A 25,527-nucleotide genomic window follows, 5' to 3' on the forward strand; every position below is an offset into this window, starting at 1 on the left:
TCATGCTGACCTATAGCACGTGACCAAATGTGCATTCTCTGCTGTAATGTACTGCTAAAATGGTGATAAGAAAAGGAGCAATCTCTACATCCAAGTGTCTCTACGGGGGTCTAATGATTTTAACTGCATCTGCAGCCATTAACCAGCACAGCCAGTGGTGTTAAATAGACCAGGGAAGAATTAGCTTGGCTTGTCAATTCTTTATTCGTAGGTTAAATAGCAACCAGGTGGACACATTAAACCCACCCATCATCTATAAACAGAAGACAAGGCTCTAGTGACAAAGGATTATTTAAAGAAAATCAGACAGCTAATATTTCATATTTAAATTTCTTTTAATTATCTGTTCATAGATGAGCTTTGTTCGGTGCAAGTCATGCCCAATGCAACATGAAAGTGAATAAGCTTGTGTAATATTTATTTCTGCCTTTCAGCATAAGAGTACTTCCTTAAAATGTAATGGGCAAAATGTAAAATGCATTGCTCAGTTATGGCCAAGAGAAGAAAAAATCTCAAATGAACGATGGATGTAATTATTCTAACGCCATTTCACTCACATCAGAAAATCTGTGCAGATAACAGCTTATATATTTGAAAAGCAAATCATTTTGTTATAGCATATGTGCAAAAGGAAATGAAGGGGCCATATACTAATAAAACGAAATATTCTGTATTTCCTTGTATAAACTAAAACCAAATAAGTAGGATTTGCATCCCTATACTCCTTAAAGTATATCACATATATCACATCAACCAGAACTAAAAATGTACTGCAGGCTTAGCTAAAAGGCACATAGGTGCTAAGACAACTATTTTTTGTTTTGTTTAGCATCGCATCAAAATGAAGGCATTCAAGAATTTACAGCCAAACAACCCTTCTATAGAGTTGTTACTGCCAAAGTACTTTTAATGTTAAAGTACATCTAAATCCATAAACATTAGTATATTTTATCCATGACCTATTCCCCTCTAGGGTGTTGTACCATCATACCTACTACTTTCAGGGGCTTTAAAGGTGCACATATGTATGACAAGATCGATATACAGTAGGGCTGGTAATGATTAACATTTTCGTGTTCGATTAATCGAAATTTTTTAAAATCGATTAATTTTGATTAATTATAACGCACATACAGATCCAACTACATTGGCCTATGCACATACAGCACAGCAAAGAAGTAATAAAATGAACTAGGATCACACTAATCCAGCACGTTATTAATCTCACGTGCCCGACTCAATATGGCCGCCGCTAGAGTGGGGCAACTCAGAATAATAACGTGCTGGATTAGTGTGATCCTAGCTCATTTTATGACTTCATTGCTGTGCTGTATGTGTATAGGCCAATGCCTTGGCTGGCGCTCGTGCAGAAAGTTTATTGGGCAAACTCACCGGCCCAAGTGGCTCCATCGGCTAACGAAGGGGGGAGGAGTCCGGCGACGTCATGGAAATCAACATCACATGACTCCTCCCCTTCCCTTCGTTAGCCGTCACAGACATCAACGTCACCGGACTCCTCCCCACTTCCCTTCGTCGATGACGTCGATGTCCGTGACGTCACCGGATCGCCGACGGGACTCCCGGAAGCCGGCGGAGAGGTGAGTGTTTTCATTAGCGATCAAAATAATTTTAATCGATCAAAAAGTTTAACGATTAATCGAGAAATTAATCTTTCATTTCCACAGGCCTAATATACAGTATTTATTAATTAATTGCATTAAAATCATTGTGCAAAAAATAATTGGACTGCTGGTACAAGCTTTTTTTTTTTTTGCCTTCCCCTACATAAATCTCACCATAAGAAGTTCATAATCATATAAATAGACCATCGACATGCATTTGTTGTAACTTCCACTGCTGGAATTAAGATGACTCCCTAAGCGTTTCATGAACAATGTCCACTTACTCAGGAGCACAGACTGTAGGTAGGTATCTACAATGCATAAATGGTATGAATACAATATACAATACATTATGATTACAACAACTGTTTAATATTCACTAGGTATGTACACATAAATACATCACCATATACATATCTATATACATCACCTGCTTATACACACAACCAGCTACAGTACAATCATGTGTCTCCCTCTACATATGTGACTCCAGAGAGGGAACTCACATGAGGCACATCACCCTCCAGGACAAAAAGGGTCTACAAATCTAATAATAATTAGTAAGCTTGTTCAAATTCTAAACGTTCTAAAGAAGGGGAAACTAACACCAACATATCCTCTTACATGTAAGAGGATATGTTCCATTATGTCCTTCTTTGGAAAATTTAGAATTTGAACAAGCTTACTAACTATTATTAATATATTTATGTTGATGGGCAGCGAGCGTTTACTGTACGGTTGTCCGATTTACGTATAACGAGCACGCTAGAAAACCCGCTGAAAATCGTACGATTTTTGGCGGGTTGGTAGCGCGATCGCAAAACTAAAGCTGCACGGGCCGAGGTGCGCAAGCGCACACTGCCCACTCACCATTGCAATCATCTGCAAGCCCTACCCTCAGAGGGGAGGACTTGCGATGATCGCAAGTACGATATGCCTGTCCAAGATGGGCAGGTCGTACAAGCTTTTAATCACCTTACAACCATCGTACAACGAAAGTCGTGCGATGGTTGTAAGGTGTATGGCCACCTTTAGACTCAGCATAGCTCACCTGAGACAGCCCTTGTCTAGGAAGTAACGGTGATTGGCCAGCTTACCTTTAAATCACCTAAGTCAACACACCACCAGTGCTCGTGATAGCGTTGCTACCTTGTACCTTGTGCTCCTGCTTTACCCAGCTGATATCTGAACTCTAAACTACTTGTGTATGATCCAGCTTGTTCTGACTCTTCTCTTTCTTGTTGCTTATTGGGTACCATCTGAACTCTGATCTACTTTTGTATGATCCGACTTGTTCTGATCCTGCTCTTCCTCGCTGCTGATTCGGTACTGTTTGAATTCTGATCTACACGTGTGTGACCCGGCTTGTCAAGACTACGCTTTTGCCTGACCCTACTGTGTTACCAGGCTCAACACAGCCGTCTTTACTTGCTCCACCTGCAGCGGTGCGCCACAAGTACCAGCCATCCTTCATCTGCAGCGGTGCGCCACAAGTACCAGCCATCCTTCATCTGCATCTGCAGCGGTGCACCACAAGTACCAGCCAGCCTCCATCTGCAGCAGTGGACCACAAGTACCATCCAGCCTGCTCTGCTTACAGACCTGCTCTTGTTACTGAACTCTTTGCACTTTTAGCACTTCTGAATTGTTTACTCTGATATCTACTCCTGACCTGACATTATGCATGTCATTATAGTTTTCTCATTGCCAGCAAAGGCTATAGTCATTGGATCTAAAGAAAAGTTGTTTCTAATCTTTTATTTGCTAAGACATTGTTTGCTAATATGGGCACAGAGCAGAGTACAGAGGTACGTCCCTGAATTGTTTGCCCTGTATACCGTTTAGCAAGATGCAGATGAGGGCTATCAGAACCCTGAATAACTTACAGTAGGTATCGCTCTGCTTACAATATCTTTGCTTTACAATATAATCCTTACCAGGGAGTTGAACCTGAGATGACAGACATTGCAGGATATAAAGGGCTTCCTTTTTGGAGGAGACGGCCCACCAAAGGTGTGATTAATAACTGCCTTCTGCACTGGGTCCATCTACAGAAAGAGATAGAGAGGGATTTGTTATAGTAAGTTAGGACTGTCCAGAAGCTGCAATTCATAACTCTGACTGCACTTAGTAGTATATACACTGAAACATTTTCTAGCACAATTTTACAAATTAGGGTCATTTTATAATTTTTACTTACACTGAAGCTCACAATAACAACAGTCTTACCAAAATAAAAAAAAATCGTGATAGCGTTGCTACCTTGTACCTTGTGCTCCTGCTTTACCCAGCTGATATCTGAACTCTAAACTACTTGTGTATGATCCAGCTTGTTCTGACTCTTCTCTTTCTTGTTGCTTATTGGGTACCATCTGAACTCTGATCTACTTTTGTATGATCCGACTTGTTCTGATCCTGCTCTTCCTCGCTGCTGATTCGGTACTGTTTGAATTCTGATCTACACGTGTGTGACCCGGCTTGTCAAGACTACGCTTTTGCCTGACCCTACTGTGTTACCAGGCTCAACACAGCCGTCTTTACTTGCTCCACCTGCAGCGGTGCGCCACAAGTACCAGCCATCCTTCATCTGCAGCGGTGCGCCACAAGTACCAGCCATCCTTCATCTGCATCTGCAGCGGTGCACCACAAGTACCAGCCAGCCTCCATCTGCAGCAGTGGACCACAAGTACCATCCAGCCTGCTCTGCTTACAGACCTGCTCTTGTTACTGAACTCTTTGCACTTTTAGCACTTCTGAATTGTTTACTCTGATATCTACTCCTGACCTGACATTATGCATGTCATTATAGTTTTCTCATTGCCAGCAAAGGCTATAGTCATTGGATCTAAAGAAAAGTTGTTTCTAATCTTTTATTTGCTAAGACATTGTTTGCTAATATGGGCACAGAGCAGAGTACAGAGGTACGTCCCTGAATTGTTTGCCCTGTATACCGTTTAGCAAGATGCAGATGAGGGCTATCAGAACCCTGAATAACTTACAGTAGGTATCGCTCTGCTTACAATATCTTTGCTTTACAATATAATCCTTACCAGGGAGTTGAACCTGAGATGACAGACATTGCAGGATATAAAGGGCTTCCTTTTTGGAGGAGACGGCCCACCAAAGGTGTGATTAATAACTGCCTTCTGCACTGGGTCCATCTACAGAAAGAGATAGAGAGGGATTTGTTATAGTAAGTTAGGACTGTCCAGAAGCTGCAATTCATAACTCTGACTGCACTTAGTAGTATATACACTGAAACATTTTCTAGCACAATTTTACAAATTAGGGTCATTTTATAATTTTTACTTACACTGAAGCTCACAATAACAACAGTCTTACCAAAATAAAAAAAATTAATGAATTACGACTCACTGCATTATAACATATTTAGGTGTCCTAAATAAAGTATTGCTACAGATACCTACATCATAAACTTGGGGGTGTTACTAAAACAATGTCAATCTATGTTTGCTCTGCAGCTATGTTTCATCTTGCTAGCTTTATCAGTCACTTCTGTAATGGTAATTCCCTAATGGTAATTGCCACTTCACTAAATGCATCTGAAAACTTTAAGCTCAATTTACTAACATTGAATAATTATTTTGGCCCTGTTTCTCGTTTTAGCTACTGTAAAAATAGTCTTCTTGAGCTAAAATTATTAATTTAAACTAATAAATAAATGTAAAGTCCAGCCAATGATTTTTTAAGTTTTGAAAAGAGTAGGGAGGGATTAGAACCCTTCTCAGGTTTTTTTTTACTGCTATATGGAGGTACTGCTAGAGAGATTTCCCATAACTTAAAGGTCTATTTATATTTATTTATTTTAATTTATTTATTATAGGTATTTATATAGTGCTGACAATTTACGCAGCGCTTTACAGTGCACATTCACATCAGTCCCTGTACTCAAGGAGCTTACAATCTAAGGTCCCTATCTCACATGCCTACATAGAGGGGCAATTTAGAGAGGAGCCAATTAACCTACCAGCATTACCAGAGGAAACCTGAGTACCTGGAGCAAAGCACAGGGGGAACATGCAAAATCCTGGCCAGGATTCGAACCAGGGACACTGTGCTGCCCATCATTTATAAAAGATTTGCAGGGCCAAGGGCAATCTATGTGACTGTTCGTTGTGTGCAAATGGATGCACTAAGCAAATGTTCTCGGTATATTTTCTTACACAATATTTGTATTGGTATTTTTTCAGTTTTAGTAAACAGAGAACATTAACATATGATAAAAAGGTAAATAACAAGGGGTAAGATACAGAGTTTGGTTCTTAAAGTAAAGCAAATAAACCATTATGAGGAGAAGGCAGCGTGACCCAAAGAACAGGGGAAATATACTGTAGATACTGCATATAAATCCCAAACAAAAACAGCACAACGTACAAACAGCTCAGACTAAGGCTATAATCACCATGAGCAGAAAACGCGGGGAAGAAACGAGACTGAAGAAACATTCAGAAAAAGGGAAGATGCAAAAGTGCGATAAGAAGAGCAGCAGAACAATGGATAGATAAAGAGAATAAGAGAAAGAGGGACAAAGAAAGAGAAAAACCCAAAGTAGTGCTAGGCTTGCATTAGGGTGATTCGTGACCGCGCAGCAATCGTGCACGAAATCGCGCGGATGGCCATGCGGTCATGGAATCATCATTTTCTAATGGCACCCCAGTTGCGCCAGGCAGTTTGCATGGTTTCCGCCACAAAGATATCCATGCAAATGCACACAATCACAGTTCAAAAAACGGTGTGGTGCGTGTCGCAAAAAGGAGGTACTTATACCTTTTTTCAGCGATTGCCGCACATATATAACCAAATTGAATTCAAAGGCACTGCAATCTTGCACGATCGGGCAGCACGGGGACGTGCGTCCCGGGATCGCCGATATCTGAACCTAATCTAAAGGATAGAAAGAAGATTCAAGAAAGAAAAAGAAAAGAATGATAAAAAAAAGACTAGAGCACCGGAGTCAATCAATCTAGGGTTGCCAAATCGCTAAAAAGTGAGCATGGATGTCTGACAAGATTGCAGTGAGTTTTTCATCAACTATGACATCATTGAGACGGTATTTAACTTCCTCAAATTGCAAGTACTGAGATCTCCAAGCTCTAGCTATGGTCATTTTAGTAGCTACAAAAGTGTGGGTCAATAAAACAAGCTCTAGGTGATTCAAGTGTGGAATCGGTTTCAACAGTAATGCCTTACACAGGTCCCTGTGTAGCTGTGTATGCAAAATAGTACAAATCATATTGTACACTCTGATCCATAATTTAGCCACACGCGTGCACATTATGAGAGCAGTTCGCCATAGACTCCTAAATGGCTACCCAGTCATCATTAGGCAAAGACCTACCCAATTCCTCCTGCCACTTACATTGATAAGATGCGGGCACAAGGGTGGAGGAAGACATTATAGAGGAGTAGAGTAGGGTAATAAGGCTAGGGGCATGTGGGTTAGTACAACAAAAAAACTCAAATGGAGATGGTTGATGGTTAGGAGAGGGATTGTCCTTCAAGAGAGATGCAATAAAGTGTTGAATCTGGATGTAACGATAGCGTTCCACCACAGGAATGGCATAAGAATCCCGTAGATGTTGAAAAGATTTTATACCAGAAGCAGTGAGTAAGGAATAAACCGTGAAGTCGTGGTTCCCCCACCAAGAGAGTGAGTGGGTTAGTATTAAATCCTGGAGGAAAAAGAGGGGTATGCAACAAAGTAGAAAGGAGTAAATAGAGAAACGGGATACTGTAGTAGGTTACCGTAATATTTCACACTATCCCAAATTTGAAGACAGTGGGACAAGATCGGATTGAGCGGTGTCGGGCGCAGGGAGCAGCCATAGGAGAGTGGATATAGGGGTAGGGTGGATTTCGATCACATCCAGGTCGTTATATTTTCTTAATAAGTTGAATGTACCGTATTTTAGAATGTCATCTTGTAATACCGCATTATGGGCACCAGATGGAGCTGAGTCGCATAGGAAGTAAGCATGTATTTCCTTAGCCACTACAACATACAGGTGAAACTCGAATAATTAGAATATCATGCAAAAGTAATTGCAGTAAGTGCTGCAAAAGGGGCCCAAACCAAGTACTGAGTACATATGCATGCTTGTACTTTTCAGAGGTCCGATATTGTTCTATGTACAATCCTTGTTTTATTGATTGCATGTAATATTCTAATTTTCTGAGATTGTGGATTTGGGGTTCTTGGGGTTTTCATGAGCTGTAAGCCATAATCATCACAATTATGACAAATCACGTCTTGAATTATCTTGCTTTGCATGTAATGAGTCTATCTCATATATTAGTTTCACCTTTCAAGTTGCATTAGTGAAATAAATGAACTTTGCACGATATTCTAATTATTCGAGTTTCACCTGTATAGCTGAAAGTGTACTTCCACTTTTGCAGCCAAATTGTCATAACACCTACTTCATATTTGTTACATTCACATAGCATAACTTAAAAAATAGTAAAAAATTGTAGCTTACCTTTTTTTTTTTAGATGTTTATTGTGCTAACTGAAATATTCTGCTTAGTTCTCACTGTCTGGGGAGTTTTGTTTCAAATTAACCCTGTCTGTACTGGTGCTAGCAGATTTCATGATCACTTCTAAACTAGATTGGCAAGAGTGGCTGTCCTAACAACGGGTTTAAGCCACTGACGGAACTACCAAGGTTATTTTGAAAGTGATGGCAGGAACATGTCTGAAAAAATTTGGGACATGGCCATGTTCACCACGGTGTAGCATCCCTTCTTCTTTTAACAACACACTGTAAACATTTCAGAATTGAGGAGACCAGTTGCTAGAGTTTTGGGAGAGGACTATTGTCCCATTCTTGCCTGATATAGCATTATAACAGTCCATGTTTCTAACAGTTTTTTACACGAAAATTTTAATCAGTAACAGCCCTAGTTAAAATATTAAAAAAATTTGGTGTTGAAATTCCAAATTCTTTCAATTTTTTATTGCACCGCCATACCATCAGAGATGCAGGCTTTTGAACTGAACGCTAATAACAAGTCGGAAGGTCCCTCTCCTCTCTAGTCTGAAGAAGGTAACATTTCGATTTGTTTGACCACAGAACAGTTTTCCATTTTGCGACAGACCATTTTAATGAACTTTGGCCAAAAGAAGACGGTGGTGTTTCTGGGTCATGTTCAGATGTGGCTTCTTTGCATTATGAAGCTTAACTGGCATTTTTGGATGGCATGGCGAACTGTGTTCATAGACAGTGATTTTTGGAAGTATTCCTAAACCCATGCAGTGACGTCCATCACAGAATCATGCTTGTTTTTAATGCAGTGCCGTCTATGGGTCCGAAGATCACTGGCATCCAATATTGAGTTTCGGCTTTGCACCTTGCGCACAGAGATTTAATTTTTTAACATTTTTGTGTGAATGCCTGTTATATTATGATAATCAGGATAATAACCCTTTATTATTTTTCACAGCTTTAACCTCTTGCCGTCCGCCCGTAGTAAAAAAACGGACGGACGGCACTGCTGCATTTGCGGGAAATTTTTTCTGCTCGCGCGCGCCCCCTGGCGGGCACGCACGGGCAGAAAAGACCCGACTGTTGCACACACCCGTTACCGGGTGTTTCACATATAGGCGATCAACGGGTCAATAGCCCGCCGATCGCCTATATGTGCTCGTTCGCGAATACCACCAAAAGAAAGCTCTATCTGTCCCCAAAAAAGGGTATAAAATTCATTTCAGTACAGCGCTGCATGACGGAATAAATGTCAGTCAAAGTATCTCAGCGCTGAATACTGAAAAATGGCCTGAATGGGAAGGGGGTTTAACACCGCGGATGTCAACTGGTTAAAAACCTGCTGGATGGGTAGAGGGAATCCTGAGGGTAGATCTGGAACTGTAGAATACAGCATATAGGAAGGTAGTTTTACCAACAGAACATCTACTTTCACCCTCAGGTAAACCATCTTTACTATAATGACACTTTTAATTTTCAAACAACAAATTGTGTAAATATTCATTTTAATCATCAAATCATGTGCAGATTACCGTATATACTCGAGTATAAGCCGTCCCGAATATAAGCCTAGGTACCTAATTTTAGCAAAAAAAACTGGGAAAAAGTATTGACCCGAATATAAGCCGAGGGTTGGAAATGAGGCAGCTACTGGTAGATAGATACCAATAAAATTACATTAATATTTATTTAAAAGAAAAATAACCTAGCTCTGTAAGTGGAAAAGGGGGTGCAGGGCTACATATCATGTACTACGGATCATTTAACCCATTCATATTAGCAGAGGATAATTGTAAATCTATTGTTCAGTGCACTCTATATGTAGTATATAGTACATGTACATATAGAGTGCCTGCAACAATACATTTACAATGATCCTCTGCTAACATGAATGGGTTAAATGATCCATAGTACAGGGCTACATACAGATCATTTAATACATTCATGTTAGTATAATTGTAAATGTATTGTCTGCACTGTATTAGCAGTATATACTCTATATGGAGTATATACTGCTAATACAGTGCAGACAATACATATATAATTGCTTAATTAATCTCTCTCTCTACCCCCCCCTCCCTCCCTCCCTCCCCTCCCCTCACTCACTGTGTGCCGGTGATCGGATCATCACATCACGGAGAGAGCAGGGACGAGTCAGCGGCGCGCTGATCCAGCGAGAGGAGCTCCAGGTGGGGTCCTAATTTAGCTGGCTCAGAGGTGCCTGCCCGCTAAATTACAACCCCACCTGGAGCTCCTCTCGCCTGATCAGCGCGCCGCTGACTCATCCCTGCTCCCCTGCCTGACTGGCCGCTGCGGGGGGTTTTTTCTTCTTCTTACTTACCTCGCCGAGCGTCGCTGCTGCTCCGGTGTGCGGCGCTCCGAGCGGGGTCATCTGGCAGTCTCCGGCCACCTAAATTAGGACCCGGAGACTGCCAGATGACCCCGCTCGGAGCGCCGCACACCGAGCAGCAGTGACGCGACGCTCGGCGAGGTAAGTAAGATGACGCGCTGGCGCTGACTCGAGTATGAGCCGAGGGGGGGGCACTTTTCACCCAAAAAAATGGGCTGAAAATCTCGGCTTATACTCGAGTATATACGGTAAATAAGGAAACAGCAAACTGTTTTGCACATAATTGGAGAAGTGTATATTTACACAATTTATTGCGTCAAATTTCTCAGTCTCACTATCACTGCCATGATTGGACAAGGTAGCTACTAAGGCTGCAACCAACTAATCGATTAATCGACAATGAGAATAGTTGTCAACTATTCTCATTATCAAGTTAGTTGGTAGGATCCCCTAGCTCTCTCCTCCATGCTGAGAGGAAAGCACAGCAAGCAGTGGGCAAGTGCAATAGCCAGCCTGCTATTGGCTACTGCAATTTGAAACAACCAATAGCAGGCTGGCTATTGCACCAGCCCACTAGCTGCTGTATTTACAACTAGCTGCCGTCAGCGGAATCTTGCCACTGGCAGCTGTCATTCCCTGGCTGAAGTAAATTTATTCTGAAGTAAATTTTATGTTTTGTAATACTGCATTTGTGTATTTTATTTGAAATTAAGGATGGTATTTTTTTTTTTTGTTCGATTAATTCACTATTTGAAAAATAAAGGAACAACTAATCAACTATGAAAATAAACATTAGTTGCAGCCCTTCTACATTCAACATTGACATATGAGCAATCTTCACCAAAAACCCATAAGTTGTTCCCAATGCAAACCAATACAAATGAGAACTACGTGAAAGATGTTTAATCTCTGATTTTTTCATCAAGTCATAACTTTTAGCAAATACAAGTTTCAGCCATTTGTTATAGTCAGTCTATTTACCGTGTTGACCTTTCTTCAAGTGAGTTTTTGTTTCCAGTGGCCTACATTGGGGAAATGTCAGAAAATGATAAGTTGGCCTAGTCTGGCCAGTTTAAATAGGTGAGGAGTTTGATCACCAAATACAAGCCAGGTTTGGAACATGAAGCAGGAGTCAGGGTTGTGCTGGTTCTAGGTGGCATATGAACACAGGAAAGTGACTGGTGAGGGAGATTGTGATGGGCTGGAGACTGTGGGAGAGCAATAACATAAAAAGTTGATGCTGGCAGTGCAGGAAGATAGGGCTCGAGATAATACGATTGATGGTTGTGTGCTAAACTCAGTGCTAGTGGGGAGGGGCTACGGGTGGTGTGAGAGGATTGGGATGGGAAGGTCTGGGCGGGGTATCTGATGACACATATTAGATAATAAGATAAAGCATATAATTTCTCATGTCTAAACTCTATCTTCTGATACCTCTTTTTAGGAGTGGAACCAATGAGACTGCAAAATGGTACATTAGACTTTGTTCTGACTGCCTCTGCTCCTTGAATGTGTTAAGAGCCCCTAGTAACTGAATGACAAAAAAAAACCAGTGGTCTGGCTCTGATGTTGAAGGAGCAGTCACTTCATACTCTGCCTCCTACGTCACCTCAACTGTTGTCACAGAGTTTGTGGTATCAGACACCGCAGGGCTTACTGGACACAGCTGGCTACTTGCGGCCTCTGCTTCATAAGAGTCTACATGTGATGGGTATTGCTCTCCTTAAGCAAAGTTGCTTTCTGTTCTAAAAATTAAATGTACATTATAAATATAGCAATAGAGCTATCTATTGCACCAATCTAAAACTAGAGGAGACATTATAAACACAATCAAATAACAGGTGCAACTCCAAAAAGGGTCATAGAAAGTGCAGCTGGTAGAAGTATTGTTATGGCACCCTTCTGCTGGCTCCCGAAGCCACTCCTCTGCTCTTTTTTGTTGTAGTTCTCTTCTGTAATGGTCTTTCACACTACACCAACATGTCTTTATCATTTGCACTAAAATAAAAATGTGTAAATACGTTTAATCTCTTTTCTTTGCAGGTTTTTGGCTACTGGACATTCGTATGTATACATGCATTTTGCGTTCTGCTTGGTCAAAGCAACAATTTACTACATTGTTCAATAAACATGCAAAGCCTTGTAAAAAAACCTACAGAAAATGGTCATGCCAGTTCCCACACAAGAAAGATGGAGAGAGATTGCTGAGCTTTTTTGGCAACGCACCAGTTTTCCTCGACTACTTAGGAGGTATTGACAGGAAACACATCAGGACTGTGATACCACGTAGCAAATATTTCAACTTCCAGAAGTATTTCTCACTGGTATTTCTGGCTGTGGTAGACGTGGGACTACAGTATAGGACATATCTATATTGATGTGGGATCCTATAGAAGCAGCAGCGATTCCTCCATCTTCAAACATTCCAAACTTGGACAGTACTTAAGGAAAAATCAATTAAATATGTCTGCTTGGTGACCTTGACCGTGTACAACAGAACCGGCATACTCATTTACGTTGGTGGGCATCAAGTCCTTTGCTCTGGGGGAACATTTAACAAAGCCAAATTCCCGCAGAGGCCTGAGCCACCCAACATGTGTCTTCAATTATAGACCTTGCCATGCATGCGTAATATTGGAATGCACGTTTGGTATTTTGTTTACAGATGACTCCTGAAAATGCAAACAACGTTGTGAAAGCTACTTGCATTCTTCTTAAGTTTTTGAAGTATTAGAATATATACAGTTTTGATGACACATTCCACCACAACCTGGAACAAGCGCAGCTGACACCAGTTAAAGAAGCACTAGTTGTTTGAGAAAAAATAGCCTAGTACCTTTTGTTACTGGCAGTCCAAATTCCCTGATAGGAACATTTTATTTTTTTGGTTCTACTCCTGTAAATTGTTTTCTTCTTGTACTTGTATATTTTGTGCCAAAATAAAGTAGCTATTATACCTTGTACTTCCAGTACCAAAATAAAACAAAGCTGTTGTTTCTGCATATTTTCTCAGCATTTTGTGTCAGTGATCACATGGTTTTGTATCAATCACTGGACCATATGTTACATAACGGAAGTAGTGTATTAAAATATCTTTCTTATGTGACATATACCCTATCTAAAGGAGAAGACTGCCCACCTTGGAGCCAATTTCTCGCCAAATCGAATTTTTGTTAGTGGTTGTCCTTCTAAGTGTGGCTTTGGACCAAGTTAACAAAGCTGTCTATGTCGACAGAAGATTTGGTAATTTTCTCCACAATCTGTCTGTCTTTTCCTCTCTTATGTGCCTCTCCACTTACCTACACAACTGACCAAATGCCATAAAAATGGCTACAGGTCACAATTTAATGTGACTGCAATACAATTATGCCTGCAATTATTTAATGATTTACTAAATGAAAATGGACTGTTCACTTTGCAAGGGAATTTGCCCTTTCCAGGGGAAGTTTCCCCTTAGTTTAGTGAATTAGGTGAAGCTCTGCTGACTTCTATCACCCAATTATGTCCAAGCAAAATAGTGTTTATATTTTTTTTTTCTTGCATATGATTGGGTATTCTTTGCAAAGTGGATGTTCCCGACAAAACTAAGGGAAACTTCCCCTGTACAGTGCAAATTTCTTTGCAAAGTGAACAGCCCATTTGCCTTTAGTAAATCAACCCCAATGTCTTCTGAACTGAAAGATGACCAACTTACATATGACCTCCTGCTATGTGATAAGGAGGAAGTGGGCATATTTAATAAGGAACTGTGGTCAGTGATGACCTCCTATTGACTGTTGAGGAGCTGAACAGATGATAATAAACCTAAGGATGTCCTTCTCAATATAAAAAAAGCTGAAGGCTGGAGCTCCCCCTCCACTGCAGCAGTCTAAGGTCCCGTAAACCATTTTGTTCTATACTCAGTGTATAGAACGTGAGGGCACCAAGGGACATTGCATTGCTACAGTGTAGGAGGAGAGAGGCTGGAGGGAGCGCTGTCCCTAGACCAAAACAAGCAGTTAACCCCGGCAGTGCAGGGGTAGCCCCACTGTAAGGGTTCATCATTTTTCCCGGATTTCTGCTTTAACTATCATCACAGTTAGAAAGCCAAGACATATCTAGCAAACCACTGGAACGCAACTAAACTGCATTCTAAAGCAATGACAATCATCATCTAACTGATGAGGAGAAACTGAGCCCAGATTAAGAAAAACTAATGGCATTTTCTCTAAGTGATGATTAGAAGCTAGTTCCAAGGGTTCCAATGATGTCAGAATTTCAGAATACTCCAACCCTGTGCCACAATCAGGGATCAATCAAACTGCGCTTATTAAACTACAGCCAGTCTGACTCCCCAGAATTTACATTTCTAACAGTTCATTTAAATGGGTTAATACAGACCAGACAGATGCTGATGCTTAACCAACCTGGCTTACAATCAACAACTGAAAAAAATGTCAGCTCACTGAGTTAATCTAAGTTAAGGCAAGTTTGCTTTTAATTCAAATAATGCTTATATCCCAGATAGCAAGGATAACTTGCTACAAACTTGTGGCAGGCTAAAATTTTAATTTTGTTAACTTGCTGCATATATTCCTGGCAAGTTGTAGACTTGCAGAACACTCGCAGCACAAGTTCTAGTTGACACTTTTTGAATTTGTAGCAAATTTGCTTGGCAAGTCTACAGCAAGAGTCCTGCAGGTCTTAGCAAGAGCTCTGCAAGCTCGCTGGTCTGGAGACTTGCAATGCAGACTTGCTGTAATTGTGCAACAAAATTGTGAAGCTTGGCAAGTCTGCAATAGTTTAGCAAGTCATTTTCAAACTTGCAGCTCAATTGCTTGCTATCTGGGATACAGTGCAGGGAATGATTGGTTGCCATGAGCAACCACTCCAGATTCTTTCTGCTCCAGTTTTGATAAATTCCCCTCAATATGTTTCAGTGTTGGTGGTCTCACTGACAACAATGGGACTGCAAGATATGGAGGTGCCTTGTCACAGCCGTGCAGCTTCCAGGTATATTTGCAAATGTTTGCAATTCAGTTATTAAACTAGAAACAGACCGGAAATGTCCTCTTTCTAGTAGGGCTAGAATTTTTTTAATGTATATGCCTCACAGCAATGTTTAATGTTGGAAAACATGATAAATCTGATTTATACTAGACTAGCCAGCAGTCAAATAGAGAGGTTGAGGTCCTGATTATACAGTAAAGATGAGAGTACAAAATATTGGCTGCAAATAGAAGACCAGAGGCATCCAGTGAACAGATATTCAAGCAGAAAGAAAAGTTAGAATGCAGCAACTGCACATATTTTCGAAAGGACTACTTTACTAGTTTGATAGAGACATTAAGACCCCATTCACACACGAATCCGCCTGCACGTACAGCTCCGTGCTGCGTGCGGAGCCGTACCCAGCAGCTGCTGGGAAGGACAGGTGCTGCGTGTGATTAGTGCGCAGCCCCCGTCCTTCTCTATGGGGCTACGCAGCCGTAGTCCCCCTACGCTGGCCCACCCTGAACGTCCGTAGGGGTGCGGGTGAGCGTATTCATACGCCGCCGGAATGGATCCTGTATGCGTCCCGGCCAGAAAACCCGCACCCCTACGGACCTGCAGTTGAGGTAAGATTTGGGCATGTCACTGCTGTGTTGCCCGCTGCTCTACTTCCTGAAGACTCTAAAATCTCTATTAAGATGGTCACCTCTATACAGAGATACATTTCAAAACAACGTATGGTAAGTCAGTAATAGGGAAAGATCAGCTGACGGGAGCCTACAGGCAATACTGGTGACTAGCCTTCTGTCGTTTCCCTGCCTTTTTTTAAATACTGTATTGTGCTATTAAAGCTCCTCATAAAGTAGAACTCCAGGCAAAACTTATATTAAAGTTTTGGATAGACAGTGGAAAGTCAAATTTTTATTGCTGAAATATTTCCCTTCTCTTCAATATCCCAGAGACAAGACAGGAAGTTAGAGGAAACTGTGAGGACAAATCCCAAATTTTTGATAGTTGTCACAGGAAGTGGGGTGTCCCCTTTGGGAGATTTTTGCTCAGGTGCTTTTCTGATGACATCATAATATTTAAGATTTCCCCTCAGTTTCTGTCCTAGTGACAATGGTCATCAGGATAGAAAAAACAGAAATATGGACAGCAGAAATACAGATAGCAATAAAAACATGCACTTCTAAAGCCCCTTTTAGACGGGCTGCGTTCCTTGCGATCAGCAGGTCCAACAATCTAAGGCCAGCAGGCTGAGAGTAACTGGGGTATGGTTAACCCCCCAGTTATCCCTTTACACTGAATAACAGCTGCCACCACGTAGTTTAATGAAAACAAGCACCATTCCCACCAAATGCTGTGACAGTTCATAAATGTAAACAATGCCTCTGATGCCACTATCCTTTCAGACATGAATATGACAGGTTTTACAATGCGGTAGCACTCTTCACAGAGGCAAGGATACTGTAAATTCTTATTTAGAGCGATTTAAAAAGATCGTTTTTTTTAAAGAGTCGGTGCAAGAAAAATATACAGAATAAAGATTTTAACAAAAGAGAGACAGAGATAACAATAGTAAAAATAAAAAGTGAATAAAATTGAAAGTACTTAAAGGAGAACTGTGAGGTGAGTGCTTTTCACTCATCCTCATAGTTCTAGCCGACCTGTGACAATGAAACTGTCACAGGTCGGCTCAGTAGATCGGAAAGTCAGTGCCCTAAAAAATACTAAAACAAATATGCCCCCCCAAAAATAACCTGTCCCATCCCCTCACAGCCGCCGCGGGAACATACAGCTTTGACTGTCGGAGTTTACTGCAGTTCAGTGTAAAAAGTTTTTTACACTGTTGATGGAATACCAGCATATATCGAGACGAGGCGATGGTATATTTGAAAAGATTAACATTTGTTTTATTCGTGCACGGGAAAACTCAATACAGACAATGAAAAAGTTCGGACTTGTTCCTCACACATACCGACGTTCGCTCACTTCTCGATCCTGTCACGGCAGAGATAGTGACTAGATTCCCCCCTCCCCGCTCCGATCCTGGCGGAACGGAAGGGGGGGGGGGGCAGTTACAGTTGGCTCTGCCTCTAGATAGGCAGAGCCAGCTGTCACTCACGCAGCTGGGCGGATCCAGACATAATTGTCGGGATCTGTTTCAGCTGCGGCGTCGCAGTATACCGGGAGCTGTAGCTCGCGGTATACTGAGCTTAGGGTGACGGGAGGACGCTAGTTTATGTCCTCCCGTTACCCTTAGGAGAACTATGGGGAAAAGCCCTAACCCCATAATTCTCCTTTAACAAGTCCTGGGTTTTGTGAATTCTAGAAGAGCCCAGACAATAAAACAGAAGAAAGATCTGGATAGGGCTCTTCCTCAAGTAAAGTTTGCAAAGGTTCCTTCTTGATGTTAAAGGGGAGCTCTTCTTTGATGGTACATGAGCCTCTTCTTTTGACAAGCTTTTTCTTTTGATGTTATGACAAGATCTTTTCGCTGCCTTGTGGAGGAGCTTTTTATGGGCCCCCTAGGGGGTGCCATTAAGCCACCCCCTAATCCAATCAGGAAAAAGATGTGAGAGTAAGGACTGAGCACTTTATGACCTTCTCCTCTGCCCCTCCCAAACTGTCAGTTTTATATCAATAATTATATTTCTTTATTTTCACATTTTACCACCAAATAAGCCATAGATTATTGTGCGTTATAAAATTAGCTTTGTTTTAAAACCAAAGTTGATGCACTTGTGAAGTATGCCTGGTCCAGAATGGTTAATGTGTGTCTTTAACCCTCTGGACCTTTTAAACCCACCAAATTTGATATGCGTGCACTTCATTTTTAAATAATATAGCCACACATATATTCATTATTATTGTAATCCCCCCAGTTTAAAGTTATAAATATTAAGTTAGATTGGAAATTAAGTTTATTAGCCTGAGTGAGATACCAGGCATTCCTTTGTTATCAGACCAGGAGATCTTTAGAGAATTAACTGAACTATCCATGGACAACTACTTAGGCGATCTGGCTAATTTTTCACGTGAGTACTTTATGATATTCTGCTGAGAGTATGGAATCATTCAAGAACCTTCTAGATACTTTTCTCAGCGAGCAAGATAAAAAGAGTCATTAGGCCATGCCTACACAACAACTTAGGTAATTAGTATTTTACGATACTTTCACCATGAAAGGGTATAAACCATCAAAGCCTTGAGAAGCAGATATCTGTTTGCTCTGGACTTTTAAGATGGCCTAAACAAAATTAAATACATTTGTGTAAGGGCAACCTGATGTCATTTGTACTAGGTGTGTTCCAACAAAATGAGAGGAAGATGGAATTCCCTAATTAATATTAGGGTGCCCAGACCTCATTACCATCACATAGTCCATGTGAGATAATACTTCTGATCTTTCCTCTGGCATGGCTCCTTTTCATACTGCACCTGGGTGCAGTGGCCCCATTTAATACTATGAATAGTATTGGGTGTAGCTATTTGCAGGTCTCATACCAGGACACACTCCATATAAAAGGTATTAACACATATGTATTATATATGGAATGATCATTTATTAACTGCTTTCCTGGTGCTTTCTGAATAAACATTGCAAAAATGTCAAAAGCTGAGCCTTGCCATTGAGGAGAAGTTGGAATTCTAGACAGCACATTAATCATCACACATTGTCATGCAGCTCACTACTCTGAATGGAGTTTGGGGTCCTGATAACACCTCTCACCCTCTCAGCTTAGTGCCTTGAAGACAGATGCACCTGTCTCTTTGGCTAAATAGTTTTGCAAAGAAATACGATCGGCCTTAAAGTGCAACCTCTTTCCTGACAGTCACAGTAGAGATAACATAATCTTGCTAAGCTTCAGGCCAGATGCAATGACAATGCTGGCATTATAGATCTGGAAAAGCCATCCAACAAAGACGCGATTCTCTGTCTATATGTTTAAATTAATGGAAGAGTCTATCTTCACAAATTATTTCTGTCTAGAGGGGTTAGAGATAGACCCCCTTTATGACTTTCACAACACAGATTTACATTCCCACTTCTGGTGCAATGATGTGTCTCTAGCATGGGGCACTTAACTTCATTAACCAGTAACCATGCCCTTATAAAAATAACAGTGCCTCACCGAGAGCTAGATACCTCCACCAGTCTCTTGAGCTTACATGCAGGTAATAATGCACTTCATGACAAAGTTACTGTTAATCAACATATTATTTTAAGTTTCAAAGGCCAACTCTGCTCTAGAGCAGTGAAAGCTTTTAACAAAGTAAAAACACATAGTGGGAACAACACTCCTACTGTATATATTTGTAGACAGAATATTAGTACAGTAGATGTAAACTGAATTACTAAAATCTCATATAAGCTTTAACACGTTAATGTCAATTCAAAAGTAATTTTCAACCTTTTCTAATTTGCAGCTTTTGCCATATTAATACCTGATGATCCTGTAATAATGGTCCTTGTTCAGGCACTTCCTGTTTATGGTGACAAAGCTGTGTCCTTTTTTCCCCAATTGTGCTTTTTATGGAGACTACAAGTGGCTGTATAAACAAACATTACAAAGGTCCATTGTTGTCACCATTAGAAGTGGCAGCAAAGAAACTGCAGTTAATTGGCAGAGCTGAGAAGCAAAAAAGGATGAAAAAAGGTGAAAACAAGCATGTAAAAAAAAAAATGGCTATAGCCCTTACAGCAGCCAATGGCGGCCGAGCGGCTCAGCCGAGCCAAAGGCATATGCTTTGGCTCGACTGAGCCGAAGTGACAACCAAAGCGGGGCGAATGGCTGCCCGAAGGCCGGCCTTTCGCCCCGCAAATGACAGCTGGGCTCTGCCCAGTTGTAATGACAGATCAGCGTCCCCAAATGACCTGGGGACGTTGATCTGTCATTAAACAATATCAACTGGGCGGAGCCGGTCGTGACGTCAGGGCCGGCTCCGTTCATTCAATGTTTACATTTTAAAAATATTGGTTCAACCTTTTTTTTTCTACTTTCATTACTGTTTGCTATTCTTCTCGGTACCACGCAGGTACTGAGCAGAATAGCCTAGCCGAATGCCAGTCGGCGGCATTCGGCTATTCACTCACTGCCATTCGGCTCCTATGTGAATATGATGATGTTGGATCAGCTGAGTCGAAGTTCTTCAGTACTGAGCCGCAGTGAATAGCCGAATGTAGTTCGGCTCACTTCACTTCGGCTGGGTTACCTTTCGGCAGCTTTGTGAATAACCCCCTAAGTGTCATTCAGTTAGAAATTACATTTGCTTTAAATTACCATAAAATACTAAATGACAGCTACAATTGATGCTTAAGCTCAATAAGAAAGTCGGAGTCTTGCAGATAATACTATTCTGGATCCTCTGGACAATCAGACATACAAAGAAGCTTGTCAAATTACTACTGAAGGAGACCATGGTCTGACCCATGCCTGTAATTTTTAGATGATTCCACAATAGTCATAGAGAAGTCACTTTTTGTGTTTAATTTGAGTTCACGTTTTCTAGCTTTTTGTTTATATTTGACTGTGGAGCAGAAGTAAGGTTCACTTCTCCTCTATAGACAAGGTCATTTACACATAAATAAGAGATACAGAGCTAAAAAGATACAGATGTATTGGGATTGACTTACTGCATTAAAGTTAGGGAAGAGGCTAAGCGGAGAGACTCCATTGATCCTGAATGTAAGAAGATGCTTGATGTCCAAGTGTGTCTGTATTGGTCTGTTTGGGATCCCAAGAGAAGCCAGCAATTGACCACCATGAGTAGGAGCACCTGCAACAGAAGAGGCATATGTCATTTAGAGTACACATTTCCTATGTACTTCCAAGTAAGCAGGTCTGGGTGTTGGCTTGTTCAGTACTGTGGTATGGAATAACAGTAATTGACTATACTATACTATTTTTTCAATGATATGCATATCAATATTTACTGAGAGAGTATCAGACCTCATCAAGGAGTCATTAGTTATACTGATTACTTCAGTTACAAACTGCAGTTGCTACAATAGACATTGTTTCAGTGATGTCTGTAGTAGATTTCAATGAGGCAGTTTTAGTTATTTGAAATCTACTGCAGACATCACTGAAACAATGGAGCACGATGTGACCATTCCTAGTGAACTAATAACTGGACATTATCTATTTTTTTATAATAATTGGTTTTACATTGTTGTCTTATAACTGTCATATTCTATCTTTAATGCAGAAGTTTATTTATTTATTTTCCTGTGATTTACCTCTAATGAAGAGTTTCCTGCATCCAGCTGGCTGCTGGGTAATATAAAAAGCCTCCCTTCAGTGATGCTGTATCCTCCTCTAAACTGTGAACTCCTGGTGCTGCCATCCCCTTTGCGCACTCAAAAAACTCCTAATATTATTGTCACAGAATGCAAGGTGTTCTGTGAATAGAGGAGGGAGTTCCTATTATTCATCGGCCCTCCACCATGCACAAAAAAATTAAATTCGGAGAAAAATGGAGAGCAGCACCAGTCCTTTGCTGTTAAAGATGAGGCAGTTAAGCCACGCGTGCCAGAAGTTCATCGCTATGAAGAGGATACAGCATCACTGCATGTAGTTTTTTTTACATTAACAACCAGGATGTAGAAAAAACTTATTTAGAGGTAAACTACAGGACTACTGTCCACAATTGTTATTCAGTTAAAATAAAAAGAAAATACTGCACATCCCCTTGTATGACAAATAAATGCCTGTAGGAATTTTAGGAATTGTATTTATAACATATGTACACAAACAATAAGCCAAAGCAACCAACCAGACAACAACTGCCTGTAGCTAGAAGTTTCTGAACTTTTCACATCACGCACTTTACACTTCCTAATAAAAACAAAGCTTTTTTATCTTACCTGTAAAAAACATTTTTTTATTGGAGTACATCACAGGGCATGGGAAGTTAGTTCTGCAACCAATGCAACCAACCAACCAACCAACCAATGAAACAATGGGTTATGCAGCTACCTTCAGGTGATTGGATACAGGCAAATCAACACTGTAAGAACAGCCCTGTATAACCTTGCCACTCCCAGCCTGTCTCAGTTTTGTAGAGCAGTACAAGAGTGAATCACAGAAAACAGTGGAAAGGGTTCTGTGTCATGTGATACTCCAAGAAACGGATTTTACAGGTAAGACAAAAAATATGTTTTTATCATACATTACAGGACACAGGAAGTTAATTCTGGAACCAATGGGACAGCCAAAAGCAATCCAAAAGAGGGTCAAGTAACACAGCATACAATGGCTAACACGCCCATGAAAAAACACAAACCCCAGGAGGGAAGTATAACAAAAGGGGCCCAAAAGTCAAAGGGCCACCTACTTTGCAGAACATTGCATCTGCAGAGGCCTGAACGTCCACCTGGTAAAACTTGGCAAAAGTGTAAACAGATGGCCAGTTGGCAGCCTAACAGATTTGTGATACTGAAGCCTGATCCTGGAAGGCTCAAGGAGCACTAACACTTCTAGTAGAGTGAGCCCTGACTGGAAAGAGGGGTTATCAGACTGTAGCATGTGGTAGAATAAAAATATGGCAGCATTTAGCAAACTGATATGAAATATCATAAAGCGCTTCAGCCCTCCTGTCTCACACCCCTGGGTTTTTTTGATGGAGTGGGTGACTGGCTCAATGTTGCCCTCTAGAAGGCACACAAAAAGCTGCTGAAACCTTCCATTTTACCATCAAACTATGCACAAAGGCGGAGTAATTTTTGAGGGCAGTGACTCTGATCAAATTGGACTTGGATTCCACTGGATCTCAAAGACCATGAAAACCTTGCCAAGTACTTTTATTTCCATTTATTTTTTTTTACTGATATTATTGTCTGTATTTATATTTCCTTTTTTTGTAAATATTTTTTTTGCACTGTTTTTATCTTTCCTTTTTTTTAAATGATATTTAAAAATCATTAAGCTTCATCTCTAATTCTCAGAGCTTAATAATATGGTACAGTTCGTCAAAGAGGTAAGAATTCTTAAACTTTGTTTCAGCCCTGTCTGGAGTTGCAGTGGGTGTCGCAGACCTGTCTTAAAGTACACAATTGTTACAGTAGATATTATGAATAGTTCTTGTTTGCATAAGACAAGTGATGGCAGCTATTGTTTGTATGTGTAAAGGGTTAACTGTGGAGTTAACCAACTTCAGTGACTATCACTCGCAGTCTGCTGGACTTAGATGGTTGTCCTATAAGCTGGGAAATCTCTGTGCAGGGTGGAGCTGAAAGTTCCATCCTCACTAGGACCATTCTTTGGGGTCCAGACATTGATGACAAAGGAAGTCTCCATCCCAATTTTCCACACCTGTAATGTTTGTGGCAGACAGGGCTTGGATGTGAAATTCCACTCAAGCCAGAATCAGGTCCACTTCCCTTTGAGTTTTGCAACTCCTGGTGCCTCCTTGATGTTGATGGCTATAGAGTTGTCTAACTGATTCTGGTTGGGTGACTCTATGAACTGAGGGGCCCAGAGAAGACGGGTCAAACAAATGGTCCTGTCCAGAATGCTGATCAGGCATTGACATTCCTCTGATGACCAGGTCCTTCAACCGTGAGGTCTTGCAGGACTTCCCCCAAACATGGAGGGCTGGCATCCGTCATGAGCACCTTTCAGACTAACAGGAGGAAGGATTACCCAGATTCCAGGGCTAGGCTGTAAATTCACCACACTAGGGCACGCCTAGACTTGCTGAACAGGTAAACAGGCAAGTCCAGGGACTGAACCGGTTTTTACCATGCAGCCAGAATGTTGAGTGGCAACAGCCTGGAATTAAACTGAGCATATGGGACAGCTTTGAAAGAGGTCTGTATTAAGCCTTGTACTTTCATGCAAAAGCAAAAAGGTTGGCGACTCCTGGACCGCAAGGTCCCAGTATTGCAGTGGACAGATCCAGGACAGGGGCGTGTCTAAGACGAGGCTCTGGTACTTAAAAGGGTGAGAGGGTTCCAACGCTAACGTCTGGAGTTTCTGGACCCATTCAAAGCTCTGCAAGGCTTGTATCATCCACTGCCTGTCAGACGATAAAGCTCCCCTGACTGCCCTCTAAGGAGAAGGTTGTTAAAGTACCCCATCATGGCGATCACATGAGACCAAAGCAAAGCCAAAACAGGGGTCAGCACAATGGCGAAGGCCCAAGGTGCAGTAGACAGGCTGAAGGGAAGAGCAACAAATTGGTAGTGTTGTGTGTCCATAGCTGGTGGGCATAGAAGCATCCTTTATGTCCGCCGAAGCATACAAGTAGTATACAAATCGAACTTTTGGATCCACAGGAACCCGTTGAGAATATTCAGATCAGGAATAAGGTGAAACCTTTTTGCTTTGGGGAAAGTGAACAGGTTGGAACAGAACCCCTGAAATCTTTCTATCTCGGGTATGGGGGCTATGACCCCCTGAAAAAGAAGCTGATCTAGGGCAGCGAAAAGATCTGTACATCTTTGAGGAAATCTTGACAAGTCCAACAGCAGGAAGTAAAGAGGAGTTAAGATCCAATGCTCTGGACCCAGGCACCAGTAATGTCCTGGATCTAAGAGGCCAAGACGACTGACTGTTTAGCCACTATTCAAAGTGTCACCCCTTCATTGGGAAGAGGGCTTGTTCCCCAATTTTCTGAACCAGGGGGACCAAGATTTACAATGCCCGGCTTGCGATTAGAACCTGAAGCCTGGGGGGGACAAAATAAACTTTTCATTAAGCAGGGTGCAGAAAAATTTAATACGGGAGGTTTTTTTCTGTCATAAACAAATACTCGTCAACCCCTTGACTTCCTGGTGTAAATATCCAAAGTTTTGCCAAAAGACATTTCCGGTCAAAGGGCAGGGGCTCCATGTGCTTTTTGCACTGAAGCTCACCAGATCAGCCATAGGATTAATTACATGGGAACAGACAGGAGACTCATCCTGCATATTTGTCTGAGTATATCTGCCAGGTCATTAACGCAGTAGCGCAGGGTCATAGGAGAAAACTTCATTGGGGGGTGAGGAGACCAGGGGGGGAGATACTTTCATTTTGGGAGGGGGGGGCAGGGAGGGATGTACTGTCACTGGGGGGTGAGGTGGTCAGGGAGG

At 41.4% G+C, this 25,527-nt stretch overlaps 1 protein-coding gene across 2 annotated transcripts in view; it reads right to left on the reverse strand.

The window, feature by feature from the left end:
• The window catches only part of ZNF385C (zinc finger protein 385C), a 157,890-nt gene that overhangs the window by 29,606 nt on the left and 102,757 nt on the right, over positions 1–25,527 (reverse strand). For both annotated transcript variants that reach the window (XM_018563893.1, XM_018563894.1), the window contains exons 2-3: positions 21,088–21,230; positions 4,673–4,783 (exon numbers count right to left, since the gene is read on the reverse strand). In XM_018563893.1, coding sequence (XP_018419395.1) covers positions 4,673–4,783; positions 21,088–21,230 — 254 coding nt within the window. The remainder of the gene's footprint in view (positions 1–4,672; positions 4,784–21,087; positions 21,231–25,527) is intronic.

This window comes from Nanorana parkeri, unplaced genomic scaffold (genome assembly GCF_000935625.1).
Source record: "Nanorana parkeri isolate BGI_ZX_2015 unplaced genomic scaffold, ASM93562v1 scaffold707, whole genome shotgun sequence".
NCBI lineage: Eukaryota > Metazoa > Chordata > Amphibia > Anura > Dicroglossidae > Nanorana > Nanorana parkeri.